The sequence below is a fragment of the Triturus cristatus genome, chromosome 11 (genome assembly GCF_964204655.1).
Source record: "Triturus cristatus chromosome 11, aTriCri1.1, whole genome shotgun sequence".
Classification (NCBI taxonomy): Eukaryota; Metazoa; Chordata; class Amphibia; order Caudata; family Salamandridae; genus Triturus; species Triturus cristatus.
The window spans coordinates 1,164,151,346-1,164,165,611 of NC_140594.1; the positions used below are offsets into that span (position 1 = coordinate 1,164,151,346).

Consider the following 14,266-nt stretch of genomic DNA (forward strand, 5'->3'; position numbering starts at 1 on the left):
TCCTCCTTGGATCGGGTGCATACTTCTGCCAACCAGCAACCCAGTTTCTATAACACGGATGCTAGGTAGAGCTTTAAGGCTGAGCAGCCAGTACTTTTTGAAATTTAAATGAGAGAAGGATGACTCCGGTGCCAGTGTGAAAATTTCACAGAAGAATAACCTAAGTTTGGGCCTGATTCACAAAGTTAAACTTACACTTTTATATAAGTTTATTATTTTTTTAGTAGTCACAAAGTATGAATTTAATTGTTCTTATAGTAACTTTATGACTGAGGAGACTTTGCAGCCAGGGCAGAGAACTCCACAAACAGAGAGGACAGGCCTCTCTTTTTATGTGTGGAGTCTCCACCATGAGTGCAAATTCTCAGAGTCATAAAATTATTATTAGTAAAATTGAATTCATGTTTTGTCTTTGTTATGCCAAAGTAAAAAGTAAACTTACTCAAAAGTGTATGTTTACCTTTGTGAATCAGGCTCTGGCACTGTAGCAGCTGATCCTTATACTAATTTGATTGTCTGCTGATGATTGATAGTTCATTAGCTGTGCGTGCATATGTAGCACTGCAGAATGCTGCTTAAGCAAAGCCTTCTGTTTATCTTCCATCTTGCCTCTGCAACACTTTAGGGCATATATACAAGCCCCTAACACCACTGGAGTGTCACTTTTTTTGACACTCCGGTGGCGTTGCACCATTCATCATATTTACAAGTTGGGGCTAAGCCCCTTAATGTGGCTTAACTCCACCTTGTAAATATGCCCCTTTTCACCAGAGTTCACTGCAGAAAAGGAGCAGACAGTGGGTGTTGCTGTGGGCATTTCTCTGCAACATCAGCCGTAACCTGCGCAGGTGAGAGCGGTGGGGCCGGGTTGAGGGGGAAATCGAAAGACAACCATGAGGGAAAATTAAATAAATAACACATTTTCTCTTGTCGCCTGTCAAATTCCCCACTGCCCCACCGCTCTTACCTGCACGGGCCACTGCTTTGCAACACTCATTGCTTTTTGAAGTTCCCCAGATTTACAAGACTGGGGCAGCGCCAATAACCAAGGCCAGGTAAAACCTGGTCTTAGGATGGTGATACAAGGAGAAATGATTAATTTCTCTTTATTTCTTGCTCTTTGTTTGTGTGCTGCTTTCTGCAGCACATATCGAAAGAGCAAATGGCCATTAAGGATTGTGTATGTGCAGGAAGGTGTCCCTTACTGCACGCAAACAATCACCTTTGCCACAAGGCTAGTCAGCTTTTTTAGTGCTAGCACTGGGGGAAGTGCAGGGGTGCACAGTATTTTTGCAAATACAGCGTATCCCTGCGTTTCGAAAATGTCAGAGCACCGCATTGCAGATTTGGCATAATACTGCGCTCCAGCATTTTGTTTTGAATATCCCCCTTCATGTCTGTTTCACAAGAGGGTAACAGGCATTCTGAGGTCGTGGAAGTGAACGCTGACGCGCTATATTTCTATTGCTGTTTGAATGAAATAGCCTGCTATAATTCTCCTAAGTGCAAAGATATGTACTTTGTTATGTCAGTTGAATACACGTGCCAAACACAGCCTGGTCCTAGATCCTGGTCCAGATAGAAACAACAGCAACTCTTACAACTTTTAGAATATTTTTATTTTCTGTAGGTTTAAATTGGTCCTCATGTTAAATCTCTGATTTTGAGATTTTCAATCCACACTCTTTACCAACATGGAAATTTGTGAAGCACTAATCATGGAAACCCAATGAGGTATGCTGGCGTTGGCGAGCCAGGATGGCAAAAACAATGATATTCAGTAGCGAACTGCTCAGGTTCACAATTGAAAAGCATTTTATTGACATTTAATGGATTATTAATCTCTGAGAGACTTTGATAGTGTATTTTAAAACCATTAAGGTTCTGGATCCCTTAGAGAAAACCAGGAGTCTGTGGGAAGTTGAGAGTTACTTTGGAGAAGAGTTATTTGGGTTAAAGTCTCCAAACACTCTTCTTGAAGGGAAGCCTAAACAATGATCCAATCCTGTCAGTGCTATGGTATGCTGGATACTCTGGAGTGTAGACAATTGCTTTAGAGTTGGTGCTGATCTAAACAGCTTTACAATAATCAGTGCACAGTGCATAAAAACATGTGTAGCTCACTCCATACAGACAATGGACACAATGTGCTTAGGTCCAGGAGAATTGTGCAGATGATCGGACATTTGATAGTAGTGGGTAGAACATTGAATATATCTAATTTTTTTCTTAATAGGAAAACCTCCTGCATTGTGCATTCTTTACATTGTAGAGGTATTCTATTCCAACCATGTTAGTTAAAGCTTTGTAATAAATGTATGACATTTGGGGAGGCCACATGCAATGCATATGTTAAGTCCTCGTAGCACGGCTGATCCGTCACACCGCGGTCAGGTTTTTGGAAATATGTGCTGGTTGCTGTAGTGTTTGAATGACCGGGTGGAATGAGTCGGTTATCTTCAATGGGTTGGGATACTGGTGGACATGTCCTGGTGCTGTGTAGTTTTAAGGTCTGTAACTGAACTCCTTCTAACTCTTAACTCCACAGCAATCCATCAACCTTCATAAACTCGTTGAGGCCCACAACAGCGTCATCGTTACTGTGTGTCAAAAAGATGGAGGTGAGTTACAATTAAGTTACAGTTTATTAATTTATCTTGCATGTTTATGTCCTAATTTGTAACCATTTGCAGCTAATGAGAAACATTCAAACTCATGAAACACAGAGGGAAATTGAATTTATCAGTGGCAACTTATGACAGCAAGCAGTACATTCCTTAAAGAGTGGGCGTTTGGCTTCATTTCTGAAGGTTTTGGATTCTAAACAATGTCCTTCTGCCTGTCTTGTTTTTTGTGGGTGCTCATCACAGTGGAATCCTAATACCAGGGGGCTCCCCCTGCACACACAGTTAGGGACCCCCCAATCCAGGTCTCCTTTACCTCAATTAAATTCACATAAAGCAATCTAAAAATGAATTGTTTCTTTTCTGTGGCACTTAATGTTCCAGCATTTAGAAAATTAGGAAAATGCAACTCAATAGAAACAATGCACTATTTGAACTGCTTTGCAAATTAGAGGTTAGGAGAATGACTGCATGCCCCTCGCCTCACAGACATCTGCAAGGCAAACAATAATCTGTATACATTTGAAGCAGAAAACTTGCAATTAACATAATTTTGTGAGATATATACAATTCTTTGATTATCTAAAAGCTCCTTGTTGCAGACTGTTTGTGTACAAATAAACACCCTCCATATACCCTCCACACACATACACCCACACCCACACACACACAACCACACACACACACAAACACACACGCTATCTGTGCCACGGGTGTGAAAATAAATGTGGCCAAATATTATGTTATTTAGAGCAACTGTACTAATAAACACACATTCACACATGTGTTACAACAGTGCAAGGTTCAAACAGTACAGTGAAGCAGACAAGAGAAAAACATTATGTGATGCTTTACAGGTGGTCTAGATCAAATACTTTACATAGTGAAACAAAACTGATAGTAATCAGGTCTCTTCAATGTCATTTTACCACACTGCACACATTTACCCTCTTGCATCCTTGTTTGGTTAAATGTATTTTGTTAAATAAAATACTAATGATAAATACCATTGCATAAACCATGTATGTGGTGTGGAGAGTATAATCTTGACAGCAAGCTCACCATGAAAAAGCAGATCAATGCAGTCTCACCTGCCTTTTTCTTCACCCTTTAAACGCTCTATAAGATTTTCGAATGGGTTCCCATCAACACCAGACAAACTATCACTCAAGCCCTTGTCACTAGCCGGCTGGACTACGGCAATGTAATCTTCATTGGAATCAACTCTTACCTCCTGAAGAGACTACAAACCATACAGAATTCAGTGGCCAGACTCAGCATCACCTCCTGAAATGGACAGACATCACCAACCCCCCACCTCATGAAGCTCCACTGGCTCCCTGTCCAGAAGAGGTGTCAATTAAAGATGCTGATCCACACCTACAGAGCCCTACACTACCAGGGAACAGCATACATCAACTACTGCCTGAACTTCCACCAACCGTCCAGTCACCGGCTCTCCCTCTCCCTCACTCACACACCCCACATCTGCCGAAGCAACAGCGGATGACTCTCCTTCTCCTACCATGCCATGGTGAGACCTAATTGGCTGCCAACACTTCAACCAAGAAGTGTTGGCAGCAATCTTGCTACTTGGACTCAGCTGGTCGGAGTGTTGCACCTGCTTGATGTAATCTACAAACTGCATATGTGAGGAAGCGAAACGCTTAACTCTTCCTTTCAAGTAGCTCTGTGTATGTGGATTAACCATGCCATCTAGACCAATTAATGCAATATAAAAGCCCACTTTATGTGTAAAAATGTCTAAACCCCTTAGGAAGAGGCACGTGGTTAAAACCGGGACTGGGAAAGGGTGGTTTTCGACACCATTTATTACTTAAACTGAGGATATATATATGGTTGCATTTTAGTTCTGCAACCATGCCGGTGCCCTTAAACCATAAAAGCTTCTGCATTACATATCGAGGGCAGCGAGTTGCGCCTGACCATGGCTCTGTTGTTGAGTTCCTAGACACTGTACAGGGCACCGGCTCTAAAAAGAACATTAGTAAATACGTAAATACTCAGGGGCTTATTTTCAAGACCATTGTGCCGCCGGTGCATTACTTTTATTGATGCACCAGCAGGGCAATGGGCGTCCCATTATTTTCAAGGCCATTTAAAGTCAGCCTGTATAACCTTTCATGGCATTGTAAATATGTTTCCCTTTCACGCACAACTCTTCATGAAAGGGACGTTCCATGGATGTTGCTCTGGGTGTTCCCATTCAACATCCATGGAACTTGACACATACCCAGAATGCAGCACTCATAGAAAGAGGAAACAACTAGGAGAAATCAACATTTTTCTCCTTGTTACGCCTCTCCTGTGGAGGCGTATCTTTTTTGGTGCATTTCCAGTTTTACCTGTTTTTGTAAATTTGAGAATGGGTGAAAATCTTTGGATGTTGCTTGGGAACACCCATGCAACACCCATGTAAATGTCACCCTGGTGCAGGGTAATGCAATGCTGCGGTTTTTGCTACTCGAGATTTATGAAGCTACACAGGGCCACGCAAGGTGGCTTTGCGTTGCTTCATAAATCTCATTTTATATTAGCTTCGTTCTTGCACCACGTTGGGGGGTGCAAGAGTGACTCAAGGGGGCTCATAAATATTTCACTAAATCTTTACTAAAATTAACTTGGTTTGTAATTTTGAGCTTTGGAACAATTTGCAGATACTTCTTTTTCATGACACACCTAACATTAATGTTTTAAATAAACGTTTTATTTATTCCTTACAAAGGATTTGCACTTTAATTTCAAGTATTTTAACAATAAATCTGTCATTATTTGAATCTTAATATAATAAAATGGAAATGTGGTTCCATTTCCATATAAATATTTTGTTCACAGATTGGAAAGAGGTAGAATCACGCCATCTGGTCCCAGGACATGTCATCCTATTACCTGGAAATAAACTTTACCTTCCATGTGACGTCATACTCATTAATGGGAGCTGTATTGTCAACGAGGGCATGCTTACAGGTAACATGCTGATTAGGGAATCATTGCAGATACCGTATTAATGAGGGCATGAGTACAAGTATCCAAGTGAATAGGTAGCTGTATTGTCAACAGGTACCATATTTTAAAAATCGCATTCTTATGCAAAAATTTGCAATCTTTCTCCAATGTTTCAACCATTTTTAATGCATGTATTGTTGTCAGGGCAGTATCTTTATGCTTCTGTTACATGGATAAAACAATCACATCATTACGGCAAAGCTAATAGCAAGTATGAGTCCCAGTACATGGCAGACGTGTGCATATGGACATCAGCACATCTTATATCTTACAATGTTACACATTCTGTGGATTGTTGGTATGGTAGGTACTTCTCATTGTTTTGCAAAGGGTAGAAAAAACAGTAGATTTAGTTTTCACCAATCCGAAACATGCTGCTAAAATATATGTATTGAATAGCCAATCCCAAACAAAATGTCAGAATATTCTAGTGTCACTTTGCCACAAAACGGCTTCTAGCAGTTTTGACAAGGAGACCAGAATCGCAGGGTATGGAAAAAAGGTGATATGCAGTACTTTGTCTAACATTATAACATTTGATCCCTTAGGTGAAAGTGTGCCTGTTACAAAGATCCCCCTGCTGAACATTAACAACTCAGTTCCATGGAAAATCCATTGTAAAGAGGATTACAAAAAGCACGTCTTGTTCTGTGGTACTCAGCTCATACAATCAAAACCATCAAAGATGGAACCCCCAAAAGCAGTTGTACTTCAGACTGGTGAGTTCAAATAGTCCATTAACATTCCTTCAACCATATTGCAATGAAAGAGTGTGCTACTGAATGTCACTAGACATTTTAGGTTTCTTTAGACGGAAAAGATATACTATGGATACAAAGCAATCCAAATATGTTTGCTAAAATTTAAATTCATCTACTCCATACAGATATAGAACAGTTTCTTCATTCTTTGCTGTATTGGTGAGTGAGTGGCTGGTTGAGTGGGTGCTTGGTTAAGTGAGTTGGTGTATGAGTGGTTGTATTGGAGAGTGCATGTCTGTGTGAATGACTATATGGGTGAGTGAGCAGATGTGTAAGTGCTTGTAAGGATGTGTGAATGGGTATATACGTGGTGGTATGGTCATATGAGTGAGTGTGTGAGTGCCTGTATGGTGAATGAGTGGCTGTGGTGAAGGTCTGCATGGGTGAGTGAGTGGGTGTGTGAGTGACTGTGTAGGTAAATATGAGGGTGAGTCAGTAGCTGTGTGTGTGAGTGTGTGGCTGTGTGAGTGGCTGTACGAGTGAGTGGCTGGTTGTATGAGTGGCTATATAGGTGAGTGAGTGGATGTGTGTGCACTGGTATGGGTTTTTTAATGGGTATTTGAGTGATTGAGAGGATGTGTGAGTGGATGTGCGAGAGGTTGTATGTGGGTGTGAGTAGATTTGTGAGTGGTTCTGTGGATGATGTCGTCAGTGATTTAATTTGATATGTCATCATTGATGTCATCAGTGGTATCACTGACCATGTCATGAGTGATGTAATATGTGAGGTCATTAACAGTGCATTGTGGTTGTGTAAGTTATAGTCAGCTCAGGTAACTATACCTGCTGAATTTCTATGGTTTTATTACAAGTAGCTTATCTAGAATGTCCCTGTAACCTTTGTTTTTTTAGTGAATTTTTAAGGTTTTTTAAATTTAATTTCATAACTGTAAACTCCCTGTGACCTTTGTTTTTTTCAGTGAATTTCTAAGGTTTTTCAAATCCTATATATTAGCTATAACATCATTGTAACATTTGTTTTTTTAAGCGAATTTCCATTTTTTTTTAACTAGTTGTCTTGTTTGCACGGTGGTCGAAACAGGTGGCATGGCCTCCAACCAGCTGTCAGGAATCCTGCTGCGTTGGACCTACTGGAGGTAGCAGGAGAGCTTCTTGGCCCCCAAGAACCCTCAGCACCCAAGAGTACTTCATCCCCTAACCAGTAGTGTGCCAGGAGGTGCATTTGTAGAGTGGTGGAGAACGGGGGCAGGGCTTTCGACCAGTTCTCAGCAATCACGCTGTGTGGTACTTAGAGAAGGTAACAGGAGGGGTTCTTGTCCCCCAAAGACCCTCAGCATCCCAGGGGACTTCATCCCCCTAACAGTAGTGCACTCTGAGTAGCGTTCGCAGAGAGATGGAGAAAGAGGTGGGACCTCCAGGAACTTACTGGGGCTGGCTTTTTAAAATTGTTCTATTAGGGTAGGGGGCAGTGCCACCATACTTCCTTTGGGCCCATTTCAGCCCTGGGAACCCCATATCCCAGGGCCCAGTCTTTTTTATAAATGTTTTTATTTAGAGGAGGGGGCCGAGTGCCCCCCTCTCTGGACTGATATGGGCCCCGGTGACCCCATCCCTTATGTCCCGGCATACCTATAATAGCCCTGTGGACCCCATCCCCTGTGGCCTGGCCATGACTTCTGGGTGACTCCACTTGGACCACGGGGAAGGCTCAATGCCCCCGCAGTCCTTGCCATCTCCCACTTCCTACTGGAGCCAGCATTGCTTTTAGACAGAGGGAGCTGCTAAACATGGAGCTACCTCTGGATAAAAGCAATTCTGCTCTGCTTCCAGGAAACAAGATAATTTTCCATGCTCTCATTTGTTGGAAGCAAAGTGTTTGCTGTGACTTGGCAGGAGTGGTAAACCTCCCACCAAGCCAGAGCAAACAGCTATGTGCCAGCAGTAGGCACCCTGCGACATAGCAGGAGCAGGTCCCCATGGCCATCTATGGCTTCAAGAGGGAGGACGTGTGGCCCCGTCATTTCTTCATGGTGGCCCAGTCCAGGGAGGTGGTGGTACCCAGAGAGTCCCTGAGCCACCCCAACACAACTTGCTCATGGTCCCAGGATGTGGTGCTCTCCGGGGCCAGGGGGTGTTCTAGAGGCCCTCCATAAAAAACAATTTGTCATACTATAACATTATCCTGAAAATAATGTAAATTGTAATATGAATTAAAATTATTGGTTTAATAATATTTTTATATTGAATATATGTAAAAAACATTTATGTATATCTTACTATATATTTGTGTTTTATTTTTGTAAATAGGTATAATAGTTATATATATATATTTTTAAATAAATTAAATCCATTTAATTTCTATTATACTACTGCTACTTTTTAATATAATTATGTTTACTTATTATGTTCATATATATATTTATTGAAACACTATATTTTTGACAACAATATTAGAGACAATGATATTTTATTTTCAATATTTTTGTCAATTACATTGTGAGTATAGGAAAATAAAGTTTTTGGTTCAATATTTTTGACAAATTATTTTTGTATCACAATATTGTTGTTGTTGATATTCTGTCAGTGAACCATTTGATGATTGGATTGAACTTAAGGCCTACTGGAGAAAAGGTCTATCTTAACTATAAAAGCTAACCCTGCAATACATCTCTTTCACCAACCTTCAATCTGTCTCTCAACACCTGATCAATAAATGTCCATGCAAGAGACTGGAACATGGGGACCTACCCATGTCAGTATTGAGCTTCAGGCTCTGACATAGCCTGGATCCACAAACAAACGCTGAATCCTCGAATCTAGCAATGTCTTAAAATGTAACTTAAGTCTTCAAGAATTCATTTGTGTGAATCTACTTCTCCTGGTTCATGACAGAAGAATGCAGGATGATGGACCCCAACTCTTTCTTCTGAATCCTATGTCTTATTGCATGCTGTGCTATTTGGACATTTGTCCACTTTGCCATTCCACCTTAAGAAGAAAAAGATTTCAGAGGTACTAGAAGGTGATAACTGGCACTGAATACACAAAAAAGCAGTGAATAAAAATAACTGAAATTAATGATAATAGATGTACGGAATGTGAAGTATTACTTTTATGCTCAGTGAGCTTCTGACTGAAAATAGGCGTGGTCGGTGAACTTTGCTCCGTTCGCGGAGTTTGCAGAGTTTTTTGCACTCCGCACTCCGCGGAGCTCGCGGAGTGCAGAAAACTGTGCTGCGCGATGTGCAGCAAAGTTATTTCCCTGCTTGCGAATGGTAAGTTTGCGAGCTGCCCCTCGGATAGAATTTCTACCTGAGCGGCAGGAATACCAGCAGAAACTGCAGTTCGCACTGCACTTTGCCACTCGCGGAACTTCAGGGAGTTTTTTTGTAACTTCGCAAAGTTCCGCGTAGCAAATCTCCGCAAACTACACCCAGGCCTGACTGAAAACTTGTAAGCCTAGGCCTTTTCAAACATGTTCTCAGAAAAAACATGCACACAATACAGAGTTTCCTGAATGAATAGGCAGGGCACATGAACATGTAGAAGAAGGTGAAGATATAGGGGAGGACAAATGACAAATAGAAAACACTTGCACATCTACCCAGAGAGTGAACCCACTCCCAGGCTAATCAGCTAGTGGTCCTGATTAAGCTTCACCCATCAATACGGTGGATAGTGAGGACGCCTTATAAGTCGAGCTACCAGCCAGTTATCCTGGTGCAACAAAGGGACCAGCAGCCTAACAAAGCCAAGTGACGCTAACAGTTAGTTGCTGCTCCCTGTCCTAATAAGTTAGCCTTTAAACGCAGTATGATATGCACTAGGAACTTTTATGCAATAATGTGATGATTGCATGCTCACTCCTCTCATTTTGTATGTCTTTTAATTGTAAGTTTTAATTAGCTGAACAATAAAGTTTCCTTCATTCATTCACAGTACATTTGTTGTTGAGATTTGTCCACGGAACCACAAAACAAGCCCCTTTATTAGAGTTAAATAACACTCAGTTGAGAAACAATTGTTGTAAGATATGGCAATGGAAATGTTCTATTTTTTACTACTTTCTCCTTCCTTCCCCATTTCTGATTGCTTTGCCTGCTTTTCCTTTGTTTTACATTGCTTTTTGATTTCTTCCTCATTTGTTGCTCCCGTATGCTGCGTATTTTCCCTGACCTGTCCACCGCCTCCCAGCACCCCTCCCTCCTCCGAGACTTACTTAATGGAGCCCGCAGCATGACCCCATTGAGCGGGTCCTAGGCCTAGCTCTTCTGTGCTGCTTACTGCTCTGCCTTCTCCAAGTTTTTCAAAGTGCTTTCTCCTGGTTTGCCTCATTTTTAAAAATTGCTTCCACTTCCCCGTTTTTCTGAGCGTTTTCTCCTGCTTGAGCTATGTTTTTTACTGCTTTCTCCTTCCTTTCTCTCATTTTTCTGAGTGCTTTCTCATGCTTTTGCCTAGTCTTTCACTTATTTCTTTGCAAAGCAGCTACTATCTCCAGCACCTTGAGACCCTCACAGGTGATTTGCCTCGCTTTATAAATCATGTTGATTGAGTCAAGGGAATTACCAATGTGCTGCTCATATTTGTGACAATCTGTCGTTCTAGGTTTCAACACAGCAAAAGGCGATTTGGTGAGGTCTATTCTTTACTCAAAGCCGGTTGACGCCAAGCTATACAGAGATGCAGTCAGAATCATCCTCGGTCTTCTGATCATTTCCCTTATAGGAGTTATCTATACGGCAATTGTGCTTACAAGTAATGGGGTAAGTAAGATTTCAGAAATACATGGAATCAATAACAACACTTACATGCAGTTCTTTCTCTCGGTCTTGCTTTATTCTATCTTTAAGGCCCTATTTAGATCTCGGCTGATGGAATTCTCTGTCACAAACATAACGGATATCCTGTTCGCCGTATTACAATCTCCATGGAATATAATGGAATCATAATACACGGACGGGATATCCATCATGTTCGAGATGAAGTATTCCCCTCTGCCAAGATCTAAATTAGGCCCTTAGTCTTCTTAACAGGCAACAACTGTTTGGTTTCTACTTGAATCATTGTTCCTGCTCCAATATCAGCAAAACTCTAAATAGCACGATGCATCCTGTTGTACAACTCCGGTCAGAGCACTCAAAAAGCAATTCCACAGAGAGGGTATCCAATTCATCAATTATCAATGTGTCACATCACAGTTTAATGCTGTCAGCAGCCATCATTTTTATAGAGTAATCCTGTACATTCTTAGTACGAACATTGCTGTCAATAAGTATAATGGAGTAGTCCCCATAGAATAGATCTCATCCTATCTCTAAATTGTACATAGAAAGTGATATATCTTAGGACCGTGTTACTATCTGTCAGCTCTGGTAGTGACAATGTAGATCCGATAAGAGATCCCTATTTTCCACCAATCACCAACAATTTAATTTGTCAACCCTTGACATTTCTAACTGGTCATCGACTTCAAGGGTCCTGATTTTACACTACCTGCTTCACAACTCGGTCAATCAATCAATCAACCAGGGGCCTGTAAAAAGTGTCTACTCACCCGTGAGGTTCTCAAGTGCTGTGGGGCTGCTGTTCCCTCTGGGTAGATGATCATTCTAAGAGGCAGGTCTCAGTGTGGCTCATGGCACCTGCCTACACAGCATACAGCTCAGTTTCGGGAGAGAGCAGCATGAAGAGATGGGTGAAATGGTTGAATTAATCACAGCCACGTGTAATTTACTTTAAGCAGCATCCCCGTCCATATTTCTGCTCACTGTCACCCTGTAGTCAAGAAATTTAAGTCAAGATTTAAGCCAAGTGATGTTTGTGTGTTAAGACCCCCAATCCACCTCACTGATGTGGCACAAGGTAAAAATATTTCTGGAGGTGATTATGGTCCTGTACAAAGACAATGTGACCAGCCAATATAGGCATTTATTGGGTTAAAGGGGCAATGTGGACTTATGGTTGATCTATATCTGTAGTAGCACAGTGAAAACAAATGACAGACTACAATGTCGCCCGAAGAAATAAGTAGCTCTATAAAAAGAGAAGCATCCTTACACATGTTAATTTCCTATGCCATACCTCCCATTGAGAGTAAATCCTGACTGTTTGACTCCACTACCCCATAACATTTAAAGTCTAAAGAAGAGGTACTAGACATCTCATTGAGCTTGCAGTCGAATCAGACATTTGCATGCCCAAGAACAGAATCAACTGTCTATCTTGTACCTATCCCCCAGTGCCTTGCAAGCTAAAGGGGTGATATATTCACGCTTTACAAATATAGCTTATTATCTGTCTTTGTGTAGCACAGGCCGCACAAGCATGGACTGATATAGACTGATTTGAAGGGATGAGGTGTATATTTACAAAAGATTACACTCCGCAGTTTTTACACAGCAGAGCATCAAATAATTTACCGCACGACAAATCCTAACACCATGTTCGCATTGAATTCACAATACAGAGCTACATGGCATTAGGACGCATTTGCGGCAGTAAAATATGGCAATAACACAATCGTCAAGTCAATAAAAAAATGTACACTATGCTACAAAAAGTGACGTTTGGTCTATTAGCAGAAAAGAACCACGCTAGTAGTCCTAACGTCAATTTTATGCATCCAGTGAAAAAAAAAATGTGTTAAGGAGAAGAAAAAAGTTACATTTACATGAATGCAAAATGGAGCAGTCAGGAATGAATGAGCACAGTAGAACAACCCCCAATCCCTACTACCAGTCAGGATGGCCAGCCAGAGTTCAAGGAGAAGAGTAAGTGCAAGTTCAGCCAGGAGGAAAATAAAATATTGATTGCAGAGGTGATGGAGCCACAACATCAGCTCTTCGTCAGGTCCAAAGGGTTATTGGGGAAGAAAAAGACCATATGGCAGTCCATAGTGAACAAGTTGAACTGTGTAGCTGAAGTCAAGAGGACAGTGACAGACCGTAAGAAGCACTGGCACAATGCCAAGTGCAATACTAAGGAGAAACTGGCAACCAATCTACAGGCAGAATTGTAAACCGGAGGGGGTAGTCCAATGCCCCAGGAGAAGCAGGACCCCTTATAGGAGCAAATATGACTGTCATGGCTGCCTACCACCTTTACGTTGCTGCTGTGTTGCAAAAGATCCTACTGTGCTGCCTCATGTATTGGCACACATGAATGCTGCTGCAGGCAGGGGATTCACATCCTGTGCCCCTGATATGTGTGTGCCTCCCTCGGCTGCCTCATCTGCAACACCACCTTCACGGGAGACACCACACACATCAGAGAAGAATGATGTGGACGTTACCTCTTTCCAAAGAAGAAATGCCATGTAGCATTCATCTGTGACATATACCCAGTTTCTCCTTAGCCCTGTGCTGATCAACATGTTAGGGAACATCTGCTGTCACTGTCCTTATTTTGACTTTGCCCTGTTCACCTTGCAAATTCATGGACTGACAATGTGGCCTGACCTCCGTAATGACACCATGATCATCCTGACCGAAGCACTCCTCACCTCAACATGTCCCATGACATGTTCCCTACATGGACTCCGTCTGGACATCCACTGGCTCTAAACATCCTTTGGGGTTGTTGTCTAATCAACATTAGCTGTGATCTCCTACAAAATTGGCACTTGTAAATAAATGCACCAATAAGTACAGCCTGTGGATTGTGTGTCACTTTGAGTCAGGGCAAGGTTCACCATTGGCCATTATGTGAGGCAACAACACCAGCTTCTAGTCAAAGGGACATGTTTGCGGAGTCTGGGACAATGCTAGTCAGTGAGAATCGAACATATATTAGAAGCAACATTTGTGTGATGACCAGTAAGTGCTTACTCAAGGTTGCAAGTATTTAGTTCCATTAGTGTCATACGGACGTTTTGAATGGTGACATCAGTGTGTT

General features: G+C 41.7%; 1 protein-coding gene across 1 annotated transcript in view; it reads left to right on the forward strand.

Annotated features, from left to right (window-relative positions):
• LOC146788643 (putative cation-transporting ATPase 13A4) overlaps window positions 1-14,266 on the forward strand; it is a 383,399-nt gene that overhangs the window by 152,618 nt on the left and 216,515 nt on the right. Inside the window, 4 exon segments of the mRNA XM_085635852.1 lie at window positions 2,549-2,621; window positions 5,481-5,612; window positions 6,200-6,370; window positions 10,979-11,136. Of these exon segments, the coding sequence (XP_085491978.1) occupies window positions 2,549-2,621; window positions 5,481-5,612; window positions 6,200-6,370; window positions 10,979-11,136 (534 nt within the window).